The 15768-nt window shown below is 37.9% G+C and overlaps 4 protein-coding genes across 4 annotated transcripts in view; 3 read left to right on the top strand and 1 right to left on the bottom strand.

Annotated features, from left to right (window-relative positions):
* The window catches only part of LOC133570544 (uncharacterized), a 30077-nt gene extending 25872 nt beyond the window's left edge, over positions 1-4205 (top strand). Inside the window, exon 2 of the mRNA XM_061923228.2 lies at positions 2189-4205. Coding sequence (XP_061779212.2) covers positions 2189-3621 — 1433 coding nt within the window. The 3' untranslated portion in view covers positions 3622-4205. The remainder of the gene's footprint in view (positions 1-2188) is intronic.
* LOC140680121 (uncharacterized) overlaps positions 1-15768 on the bottom strand; it is a 1112395-nt gene that overhangs the window by 674181 nt on the left and 422446 nt on the right. The gene's annotated exons all lie outside the window — the stretch shown is intronic.
* The window catches only part of LOC133570587 (uncharacterized), a 353516-nt gene that overhangs the window by 297690 nt on the left and 40058 nt on the right, over positions 1-15768 (top strand). The window lies entirely within an intron of this gene.
* LOC133570506 (uncharacterized) overlaps positions 1-15768 on the top strand; it is a 335786-nt gene that overhangs the window by 142052 nt on the left and 177966 nt on the right. The gene's annotated exons all lie outside the window — the stretch shown is intronic.

Genomic DNA, 15768 nt, shown 5'->3' on the forward strand with positions numbered 1-15768 from the left:
GACAAGCTAAAATCATCAGCCCGGAGGTTGGGTCTTGGGCGCAGTTGGGTGTTCCAACAGGACAATGACCCCAAACACACCTCAAAAGTGATCAAGGAATGTCTAAATCAGGCTAGAATTAAGGTTTTAGAATGGCCTTCCCAAAGTCGTTTATACAATGCTGAAGAAACAAGTCTATATCAGAAAAAAAACACATTTAGCACCAATTTTGTCAAGAGGAGTGGTCAAAAATTGAAGCAGAAGCTTGTTGATGGCTACCAAAAGCGCCTTATTGCAGGTAAACTTGCCAAGAGACATGTAAGCAAATATTAACATTGCTGTATGTATACTTTTGACACAGCACATTTGCTCACATTTTCAGTAGAGCCATAATAAATTCATAAAAGAAGCAAACTTCATGAACTTTTTTAGTGAGCAACAAGTATGTGCTCCAATCACTACATCACAACAAAATAAGAGTTGTAGAAATGATTGACAGCCATGACATGATGTTCTTTACAAGTGTATGTCAACTTTTGATGGCGACTGTATATATGCATGTGTATATGTATATATATCCATCCATCCATCCATTTTCTACCGCGTATCCCTTTCGGAGTGGCAGGGGGCGCTGGAGCCTATCTCAGCTACAATCGGGTGGAAGGCGGGGTATGTATATATATATATATATATATATATATATATATATATGTATACTGTATATTTATGTATATATGTTCACTTTAACAGTCCAGTTGTGATTGATTGAATGTCCTGGGAATTTTACTGGACATTCTTTTGTAATTGCCACAAAATAACATGTACCGTATTTTCCGCACCATAAGGCGCCCTGGGTTATAAGCCGCACCTTCAATGAACGGCATATTTCAAAACTTTGTCCACCTATAAGCCGCCCCGTGTTATAAGCCGCATCTAACTGCGCTAAATTGAATGTCAAAAAAAACAGTCAGATAGGTCAGTCAAACTTTAATAATATATTAAAAACCAGCGTGATGTGGGCGCGCATGGAGTCGTATATCAACATGGACGGAGCTGCGTGAAAAAAGCCACCCGGCCTCTTCGCGTAAACTTCCCTTAACCACTCGCTCATCTTTTCTTCATCTTATCCATCCCTTCGAGTTAGCTTTTATGATGACGCCGGCTGGAAAGGTCTCTTTTGGCAAGGTCTTCCTTGTGAATATCACCATGGGTGGAAGTTTCTGGCCATTAGCATGGCAAGCTAGAACCACAGTGAAGGACGACTTCTCATTCCCTGTGGTGCGAATATTCACCGTACGTGCTCCCGTTGTATCCACAGTGCGGTTCACAGGAATATCAAAAGTCAGTGGAACCTCGTCCATGTTGATAATGTTCTCTGGCCGGATCTTTTTTTCAGCTATCTTGTTTTTACAATATGCACGGAAAGTAGCCAGCTTTTCTTGAAAGTCTTTAGGCAGTTGCTGTGAAATAGTAGTCCGTGTGCGGATGGAGAGATTGCGTCTTTTCATGAACCGGAAACCTGTCGCCATTTTGTGGTCTTTACAGATGTAAACACACAAAGGAAATGAAACGTAATATCCGCGCGCTTCTTCTTATTCTACGCGGGCTGGTGGTTGCTTACAGTAGAAGAAGAAGCGCTTCCTGTTCTATGGGGGCGGGTGCTTACCTTGGCGGTTGCTTGCGTAGAAGAAGAAGCACTTCCTCTTCTACGGGGAAAAAAGATGGCGGCTGTTTACCGTAGTTGCGAGACCGAAACTTTATGAAAATGAATCTTAATATTAATCCATATATAAAGCGCACCGGGTTATAAGCCGCACTGTCAGCTTTTGAGTAAATTTGTGGTTTTTAGGTGCGGCTAATAGTGCGGAAAATACGGTAGTATTTTGTTAATTTCTTGCCAAAAATATTTTTATTTTATGGATATTTTCAAAGCAGAATATTGTCCTTAGGGCCCTCTGGCACCTCATGGGGGACCCGTAAAATCTGTGCCTCTTAAGACCTCACTGTTGGCTTTGTACGCTCATGTTACTTCTCAACTAGTCAAAGTTGATGCTAATCGACCTGTTTCTTCTCCTTTTTACTGAACGTGAAAGCAAAAGTGAGTCCACAAATAACCGAATCGTAAAAGCAGAATCGAAAATGAAATCTGAAATGGTAAAATCTTATCTATTTCCATCCCAGCATGTGTTTGTCTTCTTGTGTCCTGCAGACGTCTGTGAAAAATATCGTCCACCTGAGCAGCAGGAGGGGTCCTCCAGTATGGAGCAGAAGAGGTCACAGCACCTCCACGTGAAAGAAGAGGAGCCACAGTCCCCCCACTTTAAGGATGAAGAAAAACAGCGGCTGACCCCCCACTTCATAGAGGAAGACAAGAGACACCTCATCAGTGTGAAGAGTGAAGATGAGGAGGTCAAAATTGAAAGTGAGGAGAAGAGAGAGGCAGAGCCTCCAAGCAGCAGCTCAACACAACACATTACAACAGAAGCTGATGGAGACCACTGTGGAGGATCACAAGCAGACAAGATCTTAGCTCCACTATCAGATAGTGAGGACACAACGTCACACTCTCCTGACACTGATGATGAACACTCTAAAGATGATGCAACATGTCACACTGACAACACTCACTTCACATGTTCTCACTGTCACAAAACTTTTAAATACCATAGTGATCTGAAAAGACACATGAGAACACACACTGGAGAAAAACCATTTTCATGTGCAGAATGTGGTAAACGTTTTTCCAGAAATCAAAGTTTAAAAGCACACATGAGAACACACACTGGAGAAAAACCTTTTTCATGTTCAATCTGCGGTAAAGATATTACTCGAGGGGACAATTTCAAAACACACATGAAAATACACACTGGAGAAAAACCTTTTTCCTGCTCAGAATGTGGTAAAAGTTTTATAATAAATCAACATTTCAAAAGACACATGAGAACACACACTGGAGAAAAAACATTTTCATGTTCAGAATGTGGTAAAAGTTTTTTCAGAAATCAAAGTTTAAAAGCACACATGAGAACACACACTGGAGAAAAACCTTTTTCATGTTCAATCTGCGGTAAAGATATTACTCGAGGGGACCATTTCAAAACACACATGAAAATACACACTGGAGAAAAACCTTTTTCCTGCTCAGAATGTGGTAAAAGTTTTATAATAAATGAAAGGTTAAAAGAACACATGAGAATGCACACTGGAGAAAAACCTTTTTCCTGCTCAGAATGTGGTAAAAGTTTTGTACTAAATCAACATTTCAAAAGACACATGAGAAGACACACTGGAGAAAAACCTTTTTCCTGCTCAGAATGTGGTAAAAGTTTTGTAGTAAATGAATGTTTAAAAGTTCACATGAGAACACACACTGGTGAAAAACCTTTTTCATGTTCAATCTGCGGTAAAGATTTTAGTCGAAGGCACCATTTAAAATCACACAAGAGAACGCACTCTGATGAAAAACCATTTTCCTGTTCAAGCTGCAGCAAAAGCTTTCGTCACCTAAACACTCTTAGAGCACACATGAGAACACACACAGGTGAGAAAGTATTGAGTTGCAGTGTGTGTGGTGAAAGATTGTCTTCTAAGTACCAGTGTAAGAAACACAAGTGTGCTGGTGAGAACAGCAGCAGCAAATGAAGATGCAGGATTTGAAATAAACTGTCAAAACTTTAACTTTGACTTTGTAACAACATCAGCACATATAACATGTGTGACATCATTGTTGTTTGTGTAACACAATCTTGTTAATATGATTCTAACATTTATAGATTAGACACTTCAGATTAGTGCTTTTATTTCAGTCAAGTAATGAGTTAATATACACATTTGTGTACTTTAAAATGAACAGAACAATTGGACTGAAAAGGTGAGAATAAACAGTACATAAAATATGTTACATACAATAAACATTTTATGTGTAGATATTCATAATTCACTGTTATACTTATTCATAATAGTGTTTGTATATGTTTTTTGAAATAATGATGGGTTCTATATATGAACTCCTTTATATGATGTACATATTTGTTTTACATGTGTTCATACCTTTGCTTTTGAGAACACATACATCCTTCTTAGTTCATATTTACTGGTTCACATCTGAAACATCTTCTGGACCACTTCTGGAAGCATATTATTATTTACTTTATACATCATTTGAACTGTTGTGTTTTATACAATTTTAAAATGTGTGACTTTATGAATCATTTGTTGGGTCTCTATAATCCATTCTATTAATTGTCTTTATTACTCTCTTGTAGTGATGGGTTGATGAGGCGTCATGAAGCGTTTCGACACATTGCAAAACTGTATTGATACTGTGTCGATACTGTGTCACTAAATACTGACATCTGCTGGACATTAAAAATCCCTACAGGCAACCTACGGACCGACTCAACTGACACTGATTTTATGACCTAGTACAGTGGTTCTCAAATGGGGGTACGCGTACCCCTGGGGTACTTGAAGGTATGCCAAGGGGTACGTGAGATTTTTAACAAATATTCTAAAAATAGCAACAATTCAAAAATCCTTTATAAATATATTTATTGAATAATACTTCAACAAAATATGAATGTAAGTTCATTAACTCAGTGAAGCACAAGCTCAGGTTTGTCACTAAAATGTCTGTCAAAAAGAACTGTGAAAAGAAATGCAACAATGCAATATTCAGTGTTGACAGCTAGATTTTTTGTGGACATGTTCCATAAATATTGATGTTAAAGATTTTTTTTTTTTGTGAAGAAATGTTTAGAATTAAGTTCATGAATCCAGATGGATCTCTAATACAATCCCCAAAGAGGGCACTTTAAGTTGATGATTACTTCTATGTGTAGAAATCTTTATTTATAATTGAATAACTTGTTTATTTTTCAACAAGTTTTTTGTTATTTTTTATATCTTTTTTTCCAAATAGTTCAAGAAAGACCACTACAAATGAGCAATATTTTGCACTGTTATACAATTTAATAAATCAGAAACTGAAGGCATAGTGCTGTATTTTTTTTTTCAACCAAAAATGCTTTGCTCTGATTAGGGGGTACTTGAATTAAAAAAAATTCACAGGGGGTACATTGCTGAAAAAAGGTTGAGAACCACTGACCTAGTATATACAATAATATAAACCAAGTCATTGTATTTCATTTAGGATTATTTCATGACTTCATTTAAATAAAAATATATTTTTTGTCTTTTTTAGATACAGTCAATAAATAATGTGAACATGTATCATAACATGGAAATCTAAGAGAACGTGTTGTGAATGAGGATGCTTGTGGACCTGGAAATTATTATTTTATTTTTTTTACACATTTTTATTAAAAAAACAAAACAGTTTTTCCAACGTATTCAATTTTAGACGCTTTCTCTTCTTAGTTATTATTTCTCCGGCTGTAGAAAAGAGCCGCTCACAGGGCACAGAGTCGGCGTCAGTGCGACACAGTTGGCGTATCGGTCACGTGACCAAAACAGCTCATGATCGGTCACGTGACTTTCTAAAAGCGGTACGCGCACCGACACAGGGTTTCGCTCTATGAGCTCGACGCATGCGCCGATGCATCGGTGTTGCCGGACCCATCACTACTCTCTTGTGTAATATGATTATTATTGTGTGATTGTTTTATATGTATGTCCCCAGACCTTTATGCAATAAACAATGTATGCTTCAACTGAAGTTGGGTACAATAAATGTAGTTAATATTTGTGGGTATGTATTTTATTCTATTTATTATCGCAGTCAATTTTTTAAATGTTTTCTTTCTATGACTTGCAGGTAGTTTCCAGCTTACTTCATCATCTAGACTAAGTCAGCCTGGAGGATGTGTGTAATGTTGAGATGTGTTGGAGATGACTTGCTTTGTTTGGATGTTGTCAACCTGTCAATTGTTCTATTTAAACATGTTGTCAGATCTCGCGAGAGAAACAAGCAACCAGCTCTATGACTTCTTCTTCTTACTGGCAGTTTGCAGCCGTGACTTGAAAGGTTCATACTGCCACCTACTGGACTGTAGAATGTAGTGTGGGCCATAGGACAGAAGGAGGAAATCCCGTTAAGAACCTGTGGAGGGCAGCAATACACCTAAGATCTTCTACTAGTCTGCTGGATTCACCTGTGAATATCAAACTAATCTATATCTTATCTTCTCATGTGCTCAAACTGAAATAGCACTGTTTACTCAAACCTGATGGTTTGCTTTCTCCCAGATGAATATGAACATTCACCAAGTGTAGAACATGATATGAGTTCATTAATACACTTCATTTTACATACTCAGGAGTTTGCACTTAACCTGCTCTCTGGAATATTCCCCCGGTGACTGTGTGAGTTTTGTGTAAACATGTTGATACACTTTGTTACAAACTGAGAGGAACATCAACCTCTCATAAATATTGTGTGTCTGAAACTGTCTTGGCGTCTTGTCCAGGGTGTACGCCGCCTTCCGCCCGGATGCAGCTGAGATAGGGTCCAGCACCCCTCACGACCCCAAAAGGGACAAGCGGTAGGAAAGGGATGGATGGATGGCTAATCAAAGAAAAATAAATAAATAAAATAAAAAATAAAAATAATTAAAAAAAAAAAAGAAATATATATATATATATATATATATATATATATATATATATATATATATATATATATATATATATATAATGCAAAGGGAAATTTAAAAAGAACATGAAAACCTTCCACAGTCTAAAATACATTATAAAAACGATTAGCATCAAAGACAAAAGGAATATAATGAGTGTAATATTTATTTTGTTTCTTTTGTTTCTTTCTTTATGCTACTGTTGTTTCAATACATTGTTAAATATTTGAATATTTTTACAAAAATAAGTAGTATGTCTTTGTTTTGAAAATGTAAAATGGAAAAGTTTATTTTTATTTTCAGAATGTTGAAATAGTTGTACCGGAAGTGGGGGGGAAGAGCTGGTTACTTGTTTCTCTCGCGAGATCTGGAAAAGAGCTGGTTACTTGTTTCTCTCGCGAGATCTGACAAGACTGCGCGCGAACCAAACAGGGCGAGAATAAAGCAAGATGGCGTCTGACGGTGAAGACGTTATTGCAGTCGTCACAGTTCAGTGTTCTTAATCTGTGCGTCCATGTACACATATATGTCCTTTATTACACTCTATTAAATAGAGTGTAATAACTGTTTGTATATTAGTCTGAGCGCACTTTGATGCTTCTCCAGCTAGCTTAGCTTGCTAGTTAGCTTAGCTTGTTAGCTGCTAACAAAGAGAGATGAAAACACATCGCTAAGCAGAGATCAAGTGTGAGTGTAAAGTGTTGTGATTGTGTGAAAATGTGCGAAAGAACCATAGCAGAGTACGAGGAGGAACTTTGTCCAACAAAAGAGGAGAAGGAGCGACAACATGAAAAACATCAAGTTGTGTTACACACAACAGGTTTGTTTACTTCTTACTCTCACATCTTTACTAACTTTATATTTATTATTAACACTTTTCTTCAATAGATTGTCTATAGGAAGATGAATTGTCATGTGAGGATGTTCAGACACACAATATTTATGAGAGGTTGATGTTCCTCTCAGTTTGTAACAAAGTGTATCAACATGTTTACACAAAACTCACACAGTCACCGGGGGAATATTCCAGAGAGCAGGTTAAGTGCAAACTCTTGAGTATGTAAAGCTCCAGAGTTTGACCTCCGAAAATAAGAGAGGTAAGACAAAGTCGGAGTCAGTTACCATGGTAACTGACGCTGTAAACCTAGCCTGCTAGCTGGCAGGTTTGACAAGTTATTTATGTGTGTAAAAGCTATACTGACCTGTTATTTCCTTCATATTGGTGCAGCCATTAACCTACTACAACACCTGCTACATCCACCTACTCAGTGGCCTAGTGGTTAGAGTGTCCGCCCTGAGATGGGTAGGTTGTGAGTTCAAACCCCTGCCCAGTCATACCAAAGACTATAAACATAGCACTCAGCATCAAGAGTTGGAATTGGGGGTTAAATCACCATAAAAAGTTATTCCTGAGCGCGGCCACCGCTGCTGCTCACTGCTCCCTTCACCTCCCAGGGGGTGATCAAGGTTAATGGGTCAAATGCAGAGAACAATCTGGCCACACCTAGTGTGTGTGTGACAATCATTGGTACTTTAACTTTTTAATGTGGCAGTGATTGTGGAAAAAACAAAGCCTGATCTAAAGATGACATCTTGATCTCATACCATCTCAAACCAATTGGCCGTTCATTATTAAGTGAAATGTCTTAAACTCGCTTAAATTTGTCTTTAACCAAGCAACACTAAGTTTTATCCAGTTACTCGATTAATCGAAAACATTTCCAGTAGAACACTTGATTAATGACATTTTCCATAGCCACAGCCCTATATTTCATGTATGATTTAATATTTAGCATGTAGGAGTTAAAATGTGTTTTGTTTGTGTCCTGTAGACATCCATCAGCTGATTGGACACCAAGAAGAATGTCTCTCTCATCTGCAGGGGGATAGTTTCACTTCAGAGGATCCACAGCCCTCACACATGAAAGAGGAAGAGGAGGGAGAGTGTGTTGTAGGGCAGGAGGAGGATGATGTCAGCAAGTTTCCACTGACTGTTGTCTCTGTGAAGACTGAAGAGCATGAAGACAAAGCACCTGAGTCCTCACAGCTTCATCACAGTCCAAGTAAGCACAACATCCACATATCATCTAATACAATGTTTGTGACACATGTTCATCCGGGGACCACATTTATGACTAAAGATGGAGATATACTTGCTTTTTAACACCACCATTTAAAAATGAATGCTCATCAATCATCAAAAGTGTAATTGCTGGGGTGTAACCATGTGACCTAGAGGCCGTCCTCCTTACCTCACGTGGTCAAATGAAGGCAAACATTCAATATGGCTACTGTTTATTTACCTTCAGCAGCACATATTTCAGCATATTTCAAAGGTTTAGTGGTGAAGATTAGGGATGTATACCAAGTACCATTTTTTTTAATACTGGTTCCTAATTATGTCGTCCATGAGGACCGTGAAGATTCTGGACTAGCGACACAACTATTTGTATTTTTAATTCCAGCTGACTGACGTAACTATGACACGTTGTCACATTGAGTTCAGCTGCCGCTGCTACACATTAACATCAGCTTTGAATAATGACAAATAAGGAAGCAACCACACGCAAAAGTGTGATGTGTGTGTTATTGACAAGAAGATGACATAACTGCATTTCACCTTGCACTGCGCACATATTTGACTTCTGTAAGACTTCAAATAAACAGCTGTTTTTTTTTCTTGTTTTTTTTTCTTTATTTAACCAGGTAAAAATCCCATTGAGATCAAAGATCTCTTTTCTAAGGGAGACCTGGCCAAGAGGGCAGCAGCAAGGTTACATTAAAACAGTAAACAACACTTAAAACATTAAATGTACAACATTAAAACTTGCTGACATAACACATGTGCATACAGACAAGGTAGACTGCAATCCTTTCACAGAAGCTTTAAACTCATTCAATGTAACAAGGGTTTGAAGTTGAATATTGGATTGTAGGTTATTCCAAGCCTTCACTGCTGAAAACCTAAATGCTTTCTTGCCCAGTTCAGTTCTCACTTTGGGGACGACAAATTGCAGAACAATCATTGAAAGAAGATTGTGACTTCCTTGTTTCTTTGTTAAAAGCCAAGACAGATAAGATGGGGTCATACCCAGAATGGTTTTGTAGATGGACACGTACCAATGATTGAGGCGTCGAGCACATAAAGATGTCCAGTTAACCATTGAGTATAACACACAATGGTGAGTAAGTTAACCATTAAGAATAACACACAATGGTGAGTAAGTTAACCATTGAGTATAACACACAATGGTGAGTAAGTTAACCATTGAGTATAACACACAATGGTGAGTAAGTTAACCATTGAGTATAACACACAATGGTAAGTAGGTTAACCATTGAGTATAACACACAATGGTGAGTAAGTTAACCATTGAGTATAACACACAATGGTGAGTAAGTTAATCATTGAGTATAACACACAATGGTGAGTAAGTTGGTGATGCATCTCAGTGCCCCGTGGTACACACTATCCAGCTTGTGGAGACAACCAGCAGTAGCATTCATGTACAACACATCTCCATAGTCAATAACAGGTAAAAAGGTTGTTTCCACCAATTTCTGTTTCACAGTAAAAGAAAAGCAAGACTTGTTTCTATAATAAAATCCCAGTAAAAGTTTCAGGGTTTTTTTGCAACATACTGAATGTGAATGGTCATCAATTAAAATCCTAAATATTTAAAAGCAGATACTAACACAATTTGTTGCCCATTTCTTGTTCAAATGTTCTCACACAGTGCTGATCTTACAGTTTTTGACGTGGTAAAGAACATACACTTTGTTTTCTCTGCATTTAAAAGCAGTTGAAGATAGCAAAGTTGTTCTTGTACTCTGTCAAATGTATGTTGTAGATATTTAAAGGCCTCAGCAGGAGTGGGTGCTGTGCAGTATATGACAGTATCATCAGCGTAGGAATGGAAAGTGGAGTTCAAAATATTTTGTCCCAAGATTATTAATTAATAATGGGCCCAACACAGAACCTTGAGGGACACCCTTTTCCACTTTCAGTACGTCCGAGAAGGAACCTTCTATCTGAACAGCCTGAGTTCTACTTGTGAGGTCATTTGCAAACCATCCAACTGCTTGCTAAGAAAAACCAATAGCTGAAAGATGTTTGATTAAAATGACATGATCAACAGTATCAAATGCCTTTGAAAAGTCAATAAAGAGGGACAGACAGCACTGCTTCTTGTCAAGAGCTTCAGTTACATCATTTATAAACTTCATAGCAGCAGTAACAGTACTGTGATTTCTGCCAAAACCTGACTGAAATGGTGACAGAATAAAGTTGGTGTCCAAAAAGTATTTTATCTGTTCACTGATAAGGGATTCAAGCACTTTTGCCAGAACAGAGAGTTTAGAGATCGGTCTGTAATCATTTAGATTACAAGGGTCACCTCTTTTTAATAGGTGGATTACAAGGGCATATTGCCAATCCAAGGGGATTTCATTTGAAATTCGAGTAAAGTTAAAAATGTGAGTCAGTGGTCCAGCTATAATTTCAGCTGCCAACTTTAAAAAGAGCGGCTCCAACTTATCTGAGCCAGCTGGCTTTCTAGGTTTAAGTTGTTTTAGAGCCCTCATGACCTCTGTTGTGGTTAAGGGCGTAATGTTAAAAACCTGGGTATTTTTAACGGTTCTTTCCGGAGTTAGCGGAACTTCAGTAAAGTTGTCAGAATTATAGAGAAAACCAGAGTTAATAAAATGATTATTACAATGACTACCCATTTCTCTTCTGTCACTTACTCTGACACCATCAACAAGTATACTAGGTGGGAGATTGACTGAATTACAGCAGGCGGACAAAGATTTGATGATTTTCCAAAACTTCTTTGGGTGTTTGAGGTTTTCAGTTGTTGTGGAGAAATGCAATTCTAATTTTGACTTTCCGAAGGAGAGAGGTAAATGGTTTTCTTAATTTTCTAAAATTCAACCAATCTGCTTCTAACCCTGACTTGCGTGCCCTGGCCCAAGCAGCATTACGCTCATGCAATACATCTGACAGGTCCGATGTAAACCACTGATTGTCACGTCTAAAAGGGGCATGTTTGTTCACTATACTCAAGAAGTTTCCGTGAAAATATTTCCAAGCCAGTTCAACATTATCAAAAAGAGCAATTCTATCCCAATTAAAAAGATGCAAGGCATGTAAAAAAGCTTGCGTCTCAAATAATTTCATATTACGTTTTTCAAGAAGACGAGGCTTGCTTTTAGGAATCCTTGTGTCTCGCACTACTGCAATCACACAATGATCACTCACATCATTGGGGAAAACATCAAATGCAACACATTTAAAGGGCATATTTGTTAGAATTAAGTCAATGAGTGTAGCTTTTTGAGGGCATTTAGGAATAGGTCTTGTAGCTGAGTTAATTAATTGTGTTAAATTTAGAAATTCACACTGTGCTTTCAAAGAGTCAGACACAGATGTGAGCCAGTCCCAGTTCAAATCACTATTTCCTTGTATTTCAGTTGAGAAAGAAGCTTCACAAAAGTAGATAGGTAATTATTAGCGGCAGATGGAGGCCTATAACAACCCACTACCATAATGTGGTGATTTCTAGCTAATTCAATTTCAAGTGCTAACAGTTCATGTTCTTTACTTACTGATTCAGAGAGCACTAATTTAACATCAAACCTCTGCTTAATATATATGGCCACTTTACCACCTTTTCTTTGTCGGTCAGTATGATAGACATTATAGCCATGAATGTAAATATCTTTATCAAGCACAGATTGTATAAGCCAGTTTCAGATAAGACTACAATATCAACATTTGTTGAGTTTATCCAGATCTTTATCATATCCAGTTCAGGGAGTAAACTCCGAACATTGATATGAATAATCCCAAGACCAGATCTAATTTTAAAATCCGCAGGTGTAAAACATTGTGTAGGTGTATCAGGGCCTGGATTAGTCTCAACATTTCCTGAGAGCAATTACAATAATATAACTAAACATTTGCGCTTAAAGTTACCATCTTTTGAGTCGGTCTTTAATCTGTGAAAGTAAGTAGGTAGGCAGGTCGATGGTGGAAGGCTAGCAGGCAGGTCGATGGTGGAAGGCTAGCAGGCAGGTCGATGGTGGAAGGCTAGTGGCGCGGTTGCTAGAGTGGCCGTGCCTGAGGGTTCCTGGTTCAATCCCCACCTTCTACCAACCTAGTCACGTCTGTTGTGTCCTTGAGCAGGACACTTCACCCTTGCTCCTGATGGGTCGTGGTAAGCGCCTTGCATGGCAGATCCCGCCATTAGTGTGTGAATGAGTGAATGAGACGGGATGAATTTGCTAAGTACAAAAATGAGTCGAAATTTTTGAATGAAAGAAACTGCTGTCCTAAATGTGTCCTCTAGATGTCGCAATAGCAATTCTTTGTATCTTTGTAGATGATGCTACATATATAAAACACAACTAAAACACACGATGTTAGCGCACCAGTCGGGGAAAATGAGCAAACTACTTCAATAACATCCTGTAATTTGATTTTGATATTATTTATTTATCTTGATAGATTGAAAATGAACACCAATGAGTTGACTGATGAACATTATCCCATAATTGATTCTGAAAGTGTAAAAAAGGACAACTAAAGATAGAATACTATTGTATGTAAAAAAAAAACAACATGATTTGTACATTTTCAGAATGTGTTTGTTCTATTTTTAAACAAAGAAAACAATCTGCAGTTGTCTTTATTTTTTACGTTATCTCGCCCTAATTTTACCAGTCTGGCCAAATTGGAGTAGATCTTCCTCCATGTGGCCCCCCATCTAAAATTATTTTAAACACCACTGGCCGAGTTGTTCCTGCGAAAAGCAGATACAAGAAAAAAATCTAATTGTGAAACGGAATATATCCCTAAAAATTTGTTGAGTAATATCAAGGATTATTCGTCGGTGGCGTTCCCAGACATGTGGAACAATCTTGAGTTCCAGACGTCATTCTACACCACAAATTATGGTTAAGTTTAGAGATAAAGTTTAGGTGTCATAGACCGTATACAGAATAAAATGTTTACACACTTTATATCAGTGAGTGTAAAGTTAAGAATGCCTCAATCAATGCTGCCTTGTACTTATAAAAAAAACTTGCTCCTCATCAAATTTCCAAGTCTGTTTTTGTACTCATTTTTGAATGAATTCTAGTGGCTGGGACAAGAGGAAGTATTTCCCAGGTTTTTATTGGTTGTTTTGCTTCACTCTTTTAACACAACACACGAAAGAACACAAATAATGTCATTGTGTTAACAGTGTCAGTCCAAAACTATTTCTATTCTCTCTTTATCTTATTTACTTATTTACCCAACAGACGTCCAACAGCCCCCTCACATTAAAGAGGAAGAGGAGGATCCACAGCCCACCCACATTAAAGAGGAAGAGGAGGATCCACACATGAAAGAGGAAGATGAGGGAGAGTGTGTTGTAGAGCAGGAGGAGGATGATGTCAGCAAGTTTCCACTGACTGTTGTCTCTGTGAAGACTGAAGAGCATGAAGACAAAGCACCTGAGTCCTCACAGCTTCATCACAGTCCAAGTAAGCACATATCATTTTATTCTCAGGGCATTCAATCCATCACAACTGGACTGTTCACTTTGTCTTAGAAGACTCATCCAAGTAGGCTTCATCACTTCATGCTCATACACTTCAAGTCTTAAATCTAATCATTGGAATTTAGAGGGGAACTGCACTTTTTGGGGGAATTTTTCTATCGTTCACAATCATTATAAAAGACATGATGGTGGATATATTAAAAAATAAAAATAAAAATCGTATTCTAACTAGGGCTGGGCGATATGGCCTTTTATTAATATGTGGATATGTTTAGGCCATGTCACGATACACCATATATATGTGGATATGTTTAGGCCACGTCACGATACACCATATATATGTGGATATGTTTAGGCCATGTCACGATACACCATATATATGTAGATATGTTTAGGCCATGTCACGATACACCATATATATGTGGATATGTTTAGGCCATGTCACGATACACCATATATATGTGGATATGTTTAGGCCATGTCACGATACACCATATATATGTAGACATTTTGCCTTAGCCTTGAATGAACACTTAATGTATATAATCACAGCAGTATGATGATTCTATGTGTCTACATTAAAACATTCTTCTTCATACTGCATTAATATATGCTACTTTTAAACTTTCATGCAGAGAGGGAAATCACAACTAAGTCAATTTAGCAAAAGTGTATTTATTAAACAGTTATTAAGCAGTGGTACAAACATTCATGTCATTTCCAAACAGAAAGTTCAAGATTGTCAGAGACATTTTAAAACAAGCTATTATTGCACTTTTGTGCATGATGTCACTAAGATGACATATCATACCAACACTAAATTAAAGTGCACTTTTTGTACAGAACGCCACTACAATAGTTTAAAACAAATAAAGTGCACTTTTGTGCATGATGTCACACAAGATATTTCAATAAGTGTCAAAATAAAAATGAGCTGCATAATAGGAAATCAAATAGTGTATGTCCTTCACTATGTGGTAGGTTCCTGCGGACGTTATCTCCTTCTGTTGTTGACTATTTGTTTCATACGGTGTTGATCTGGAAATGGTTGCTTGGGCATTTTGTGGGTGTGGCACTGAACGGAGATGTTGACATGTGGAGTTTCAAGCACTCTTCATTCTCTAGCGGGTGACTTTTCAAATGATGCTACATTAGCAGTGCTGCTACTTTTTGTAGCAACGCTTTTGCAACATACTTGTTCACCATCTACCCGCTTGAAGCCAAACCACCGCCAGACGATGGACCCCCTGCTGTTTGTTTTGGGAATGAATTATTCCTTCATTTGTTACCAGATTGGCACCTTCTTTCTCTCGTATTACCACTAGCACCACAGCTAACGTTACCATGCCGCTACCTGTCTGCTTCGTGAGAGCGTATGACGTTGCACACGTGACAGTATGTGACGTATGTAAGAAGGTGCGCTTGTTTTATGTCTCTGTGAGAAGGAGAGACAAGAAAGAGTGAGAAGAGCCTGTAGTGTAATGCCTGCAGCTAAAAGCAACTGTGTGAGAACGTATACTCCAATATCACCATATAGTCATTTTCTGTATCGCACAGAGACAAACCCACGATATATCCAGTATATTCCATACATCACCCAGCCCTAATTCTAACTCATAAATGTAAATCAAAGTCCACTTACAATGGAG

The sequence above is a fragment of the Nerophis lumbriciformis genome, linkage group LG28, assembly GCF_033978685.3.
Source record: "Nerophis lumbriciformis linkage group LG28, RoL_Nlum_v2.1, whole genome shotgun sequence".
Classification (NCBI taxonomy): domain Eukaryota; kingdom Metazoa; phylum Chordata; class Actinopteri; order Syngnathiformes; family Syngnathidae; genus Nerophis; species Nerophis lumbriciformis.